The sequence below is a fragment of the Capsicum annuum genome, chromosome 5 (genome assembly GCF_002878395.1).
Source record: "Capsicum annuum cultivar UCD-10X-F1 chromosome 5, UCD10Xv1.1, whole genome shotgun sequence".
In the NCBI taxonomy this organism is placed as follows: domain Eukaryota; kingdom Viridiplantae; phylum Streptophyta; class Magnoliopsida; order Solanales; family Solanaceae; genus Capsicum; species Capsicum annuum.
The window spans coordinates 165549934-165556150 of record NC_061115.1 but is presented as its reverse complement, the minus strand read 5'-3'; the positions used below and the strand labels follow the sequence as shown (position 1 = coordinate 165556150).

The window sequence follows — 6217 nt, the reverse complement described above, 5'->3', positions numbered from 1 at the left end:
GAATTTTGAATATCATCCCTATCACTTTCTTTGAAAATTTTTTCTTTTTCTTTCGAAATCTGTGTGGGAGAAATATCTTTCTCAATTTGTGAAATTCTGTGATCACAAATCATTTGATTTTGTTTAAGAGATTTAATCTCTTTTTTCAAGTTTTCAACTTCAATTTTTAAATCAACAAAATAAGTATCTTTACCAGGAGTATAACTCATAGCAAGACGTCTATTAACTTCTGATATAGAATAAGGCATAAAATAATTGCTATCAGCAGTTTTAGGAGTAAAGGTATGGTAATCAGCAGTTTTAGAAGTATGAACTAATAGACAAATTAATAATTTATTCCCATAGTTTCTGATCCAAAACTACGTTCAAAAGTTCTAACATATTATTAGAAGTAACGGTTTAAACATTTAAATCTTCAAATTAGGATTGCAAATTATAAAATGCATCATCACAAATGCAGTTATCACCTTGGCAATCAGAACAATAATTAGCATTATCACTATCAGATAAATCAGGCAACTCAATATCATTTTCTGATTCAAATTCAGCACTATAATCAGATTCTGAACCTGAGGTATATAATAAACCATAAACTTGATCATGCACATCATTAGTAAGACCTAAAGATTTAAGCTTTTGAAGCTTACAATTTGGAGCAATATGCCCAAAGTTACCACATCTGTAACGCTTAATCATAGCAAGATCTTGCTTAGACCTATGTTTGGTAAATCTAATAGATTTCCTATAGGCTATTCTAGTTTCACATTCTTCTTTGGACCTATATCTAGATCTCTTTTTTTCTACAAGGCTGCTCATTTTTGGAATATCCATGCCTTTTTTTCTTGGAACTGAAAGCTGGTTCAGGTATACCAAACTGGTTACTAAAATCTCCTATCTAAGATTTTTCTCTAAATTTATCAAGCTTAAGTTGTCTAGACAATTTTAACTCATTACACAAGTTTAACCCTTCTTGTGTACAAGCTTCTATCAAATGGCCATAGGTATAGTTTTCCCAAGGAATTTCACCAAAGGAATCTCTAAGAGTTTTTCTAACCCTTTCAGCAAATAATGAAAGAATTTCTCTATCAGAAATATTGTCATTATCTTGAAAAATATTTTTTCGAGGATTGACTTTAACTTTATCTACAAATCTTGTAGAAGCTAAATTAATTATGTGGAAAGAAGCTGCACAAATTCTAGCTGGACCATAAAATGGTTCTACAGGTGAAATGATTCATAGCAGGTAATAATTTAGGCATTGAGAATGATTGTCAGTTATAAATGGTAGAACTTTCATCGAATTGAATACAAGTCCTACCATCCAAATTTTTAGTCACATGCGATAATTCACTATTAGGGAAATCATCAGTGACTTGATTCGGAGTCATAATCGAATTTAAGGTCCAAGTAGTGGGAAAATTAATTTTATCCCATTTAATAGGTCTCCTTGCGGTGACCTTAGACCTTGCAAAATTAGTCTCGAATAAATAGTCTGATCCGATGTATCGTATAACTTACATCGAGAATTTAAAGTAGTTAATAATTTGTAATAAATTCTATTTGATAAACAAATAGGTTCAGATCCAGGCGCATAATTATAACGATGCATTTTTATATTTAATATTAAAGCATCAAGTATATTTGTGTCGGTCAAAGACAATTATAAATTTGGCTGAGTATTGAAATAAACTGGACCATAGGCCACAGTGGATTCAATTGATCCCATTAGATACTATCTGAAATTTAGATTTCTAGCATCTCTAAGAGCTGCTAAAAATGCCTCTGGTAAACCTTTAAGGGTTAAAGGTTTAAAGGAAATTTGAACCAATCCAATGTGCATAAAATTATAATGATTCTTATTCAAATCAATGTCTCGCTTATTTAATAAATGAATCGTTTGTTCAAAAGAATTTAATGCTAAAGACTATTCAGTTGTATTTATTATTTGTTTATAAAAAACATTATCAAACCAAGCATAATCATAAATGATTTTTATATAAACTTTTGGAATAGTCCACTTGTTTAACAAGTCAAGATTTTGAGGTGTATCTACCTTTTCAATTTGAGTACTTTTAGTACTCATATCTCTTATTTCCATGAGTAGAAAAATTTTATATCTGTGCTGAATAGTTCAAATCTATTATATAATAACCATGAAGGTTCCTAGGGTATGATACCAAAATACAGGATCTTTCAGGGTTGGTGGTAATCCGCGTAGCCATCCAGACCTATAAGTTAATATCGGAAAAAACAACCGAAATGTATAAGAATTTCATATAGCTTATTGACTGTATGGGAGTTTTACCAAAAGAAAGGGTCAGTCAGAATTTAATACATACTTGAGTTGAGCCCATGTGTCTAGTAGTTCTAACCGTGAAGAAGGATGCCCGTTTTCTCAATTTTAATGGGCTTAAAGATTCATGGCTTGCTAGACGTAGTAACTAAGACAAAGCCAACAAAAGCAGTACCAACTTCGACTGTACCACCATTTTGGAACCAAGTCAATAAACTATAGAAAAATTTCTTCATATTTTGATGGAGTCTAGATCTTTCATGCCTATTATACAAGAGAAGTTAGATCTTCGGTAGAGATGTGAAAATTATTTAGCCGGACATATTCATGGATGAAGAGGGAGAGAGAGTATTAAAGAACTCAAATTAAAAAAAAATAACTACCTTAATTGACCAGATGCAAGGCCTGAATAGTAATTAATTGCAGACTTTTATTCCAAACTTGAGAATATTATACAAGAGAGATGAAGAACTAAAGAGAGAGAGCCTTCAAGAGAGAAAAGAAAAAAATGAAAACCTTCTGTCTTCCCTAACAAATGAAGGCACCTATTTATAGAAAGAAAAGAATCTACTAATAGTAAAATGGGTCCCATAACTAGGTCCCATGCACAATGGATCTACTGTATAGAAATCTGCCAATAGTACTAAGGGTCCCACATTCGGGTCCCATGTACAGTGAATTGACTATGCTGGTATCTGGGAATAGTATATCATACTTTATTCTTTCCTTTTAATTTTTCAAGAAATTCTTCTATTCTTGCAATCATATCTTCTGATAGAGGTCTATCTGAAGGGATAGGTTGTGAGTCTTTAACATCTTCTTCGGTGATATCTTCGCTGGTTATACTTTTCATTAAAGTGTCTGATTTGTCACGACTATCAACTGGTTTCATCAGATTTTTTTGCACTTCTTCCAAATAGTTTTCTATCATTTCAATTTTATCGCCGTCATGTACAGTGATTCTCCTTGCAATGTGTTTTAGTGAATTTTCCAAGATAATATTTTGTCGAGGGGCTACTGAATATTCTTTAACCTTATTTTGAATAGAGTTCAAGAGTTTCTGTCCATGAAATATTTTATTTTGGGATCCTTTCTCATAAATTTGTCATAAAAATTATTATAAAATACCTTGTATAAACATGGTATTTGTCCTCCTGTGAATCCAAATTCCATAGCCTATTTATGAATCCAAGGAATAAATAATTCAAGGAAGAAATATATTTGATCAATTTTATACATATTGCAGATATGATCTGCATGATATAATTCGTTTAACTGAGGAGAGATTTTGGCGTCCATTCTTCGTATAACTTTAAAAATAGTCTGGCAATATCTAAATGGTTGGACCATGATAGGACCTCCATTTTAAAAACCAATTTGGAATTGGTTCTGCAAAGGTCTTTATGCATACCTTTATAAATCAAGTATGCTTATGTCTATCATTATTATAATAAAGGACTTTATCAAAGGCCAGAATGTAGTCCCAATAAGTGAAATTTAGTTTGGAACCTTTGAGCAATATCTATTTTTCTATCATAGTGATCATTCCCAGTCTTCTATGTATATAATCCATTTAATAACAATTTTAGAGAAGTTATAAATGTTATCTTCACATTTATAACTGGAGAAATGCTCACATTTTGCACAACCTGTGGGAGAGATTGGCTTCATAATAAGTGCAGATTTTGTATGAATCATCCAGAAAATATAAATTATTCTTCAAATATTTGTGGAGTATCTTCCACAGTTCATTTTAGCTCTTCGTCCATGACTATGTCCATCTAAATAATTTTCATATCTATGCTGAAGATCTAACTTCTCTTGTATAATAGCCATGAAAGATTCAAACTCTATCAAAATATAAAGGAATTTCTCTATAGTTTATTGACTTGGTTCCAAAATGGTGGTACATTCGAAGTTGGTACTAGTTTTGTTGGCTTTGTCTTAGTGACTACGTCTAGCAAGTCGTGAATCTTTAAGCCTATTAAAATCGAGAAAAAGGGCGTCCTTCTTCATGGTTAGAACTGCTAGACACATGGGCTCAAATTCAAGTATGTATTAAGTTCAGATAGGACCTTTGTTTGGGTAAAACTCCTATACAGTTAATAAGTTATATGAAGTTCTTATATATTTCGATTGGTATTTTTTATATTAACTTGTAGATCTGGATGGCCGTGCAGATTATTGTCAGCCCTAAAAGATTCGATATTCTAGTATCAGAGCCTAGAAACCTTCATGATTATTATGTAATAGATCTGAACTATTCAGCATAGATATGAAATTTTTCTACTCATGGAAATGGGAGATGTGAGTACTAAAAGTACTCGACTTGAAGAGGTATATATACCTCAATATCTTGACTTGTTAAACAAGTGGACTATTCCAAAAGTTGATATAAAAAACATTTATGATTATGGTTGGTTTGATAATATTTTTTATAAACAAATAATAAATACAACTGAACAGTCTTTAACACTAAATTCTTCTAAACAAATGATTCATTTATTTAATAAGCGAGACATTGATTTGCATAAGAATCATTATAATTTTATGCACATTGGATTGGTTCAAATTTCCTTTAAACCTTTAACCCTTAAAGGGTTGCCAGAGACATTTTTAGCAGCTCTTAGAAATGCTAAAAATCTGAATTTCAGAGAGTCTCTAATGGGATCAGTTGATCCACTGTGGCCTATGGTCCAGTTTATTTCTATACTCAGCCAAATTTACAATTATCTTTGATTCACGCAAATATACTTGGTGCTTTAACATTAAATGTGAAAACGCATGGTTATAATTATGTTCCTGGATCTTAAATTATTTGTCTGTCATATAGAATTTATTACAGATTATTAACTACTTTAAATCCTCGATGTAAGTTATACGATACATCGGATCAGACTGTATTAGTCGAGATTAATTTTGCAAGGTCTAAGGTCAACAAGGAGACCTATTAAATGGGATAAAATTGATTTTCCCATTACTTGGACCTTAAATTTGGTTGTCTCCGAATCAAGTCACTAATGATTTAACTAATAGTGAACTATTGCATGTGACTCAAAATCTGGATGGTAGGTTTGTATTCAATTCGATGAAAGGTCCACTATTTATAATAGACATTCATTCTCAATGCCTAAATTATTAGCCGTTGTGCATCATATTTCTCGTGTAGAACCATAATATGGTCCAGCTAGAAGTCATGCAACTTCTTTGCACATAATTGATTCAGCTTCTTCAAGATTTGTAGAGAAAATTAAAGTCAATCCTCAAACAAATATTGTTCAAGATAAAGAAAATATTTATGATAGAGATATTTTTACTACTTCTAAAATGAACTTTGACCCAAATGATATTTAATGATTCTACGCCAAATCAATTTTAGTCCTGGATCCCAAGCAAGAAATTATATTAAAAAAGAATTTTTTGATAAAAAGTGAAAACAATTTAGAACTTGTTTTTTTAGACTTGTAGTCCTGGTGAGATGAATAATATTTCTCAAGAATTCTATGAAACATGTGCATTGCAAAATCATATTATGTATTTTGTGCCTTGGTTTATAACCACATACTTGTCATTGTATGTTAAGGTGCTTGAAAGATCATATCAAGATAATAGTGGTAACATTGTTAGAACAGTTTACCCTCCCCAAGCTCCTTTTGTATTGTCAAATAATACTAGTATTACCTTTTCTGCATTTCAAAATTTATTTATAATGAAGTCGTTAAGGTAATTGTTGCAGAAATTAATAATTTGATTTTCCAAAATAATTATTTGAGCTTATATGTGAAAGTTTTAGGAGAACATAATTCTTCTCTTGATAAAAAGCTCGATGAGTTAACTGATTTGATAAAAAAAAAATGAGTATTAGTCCAAACTCTGCTGATATTGCTTTTTCTTCAGAAAGTAAGACAGAAGATTTGACGACTA

At 31.1% G+C, this 6217-nt stretch overlaps 1 protein-coding gene across 1 annotated transcript; it reads right to left on the bottom strand.

Annotated features, from left to right (window-relative positions):
• Positions 1–420: 420 nt before the first annotated feature.
• On the bottom strand, positions 421–831 carry LOC124898553. The gene has a single exon (XM_047412194.1). The coding sequence runs from the start codon at positions 829–831 to the stop codon at positions 421–423; it is 411 nt and encodes a 136-aa protein (XP_047268150.1).
• Between the last annotated feature and the right edge of the window lie 5386 nt (positions 832–6217).

Bases quoted from the DNA above. Each gene is read 5' to 3' on its own strand.
- LOC124898553 (XM_047412194.1), bottom strand. From the start codon at position 831: ATGGATATTCCAAAAATGAGCAGCCTTGTAGAAAAAAAGAGATCTAGA.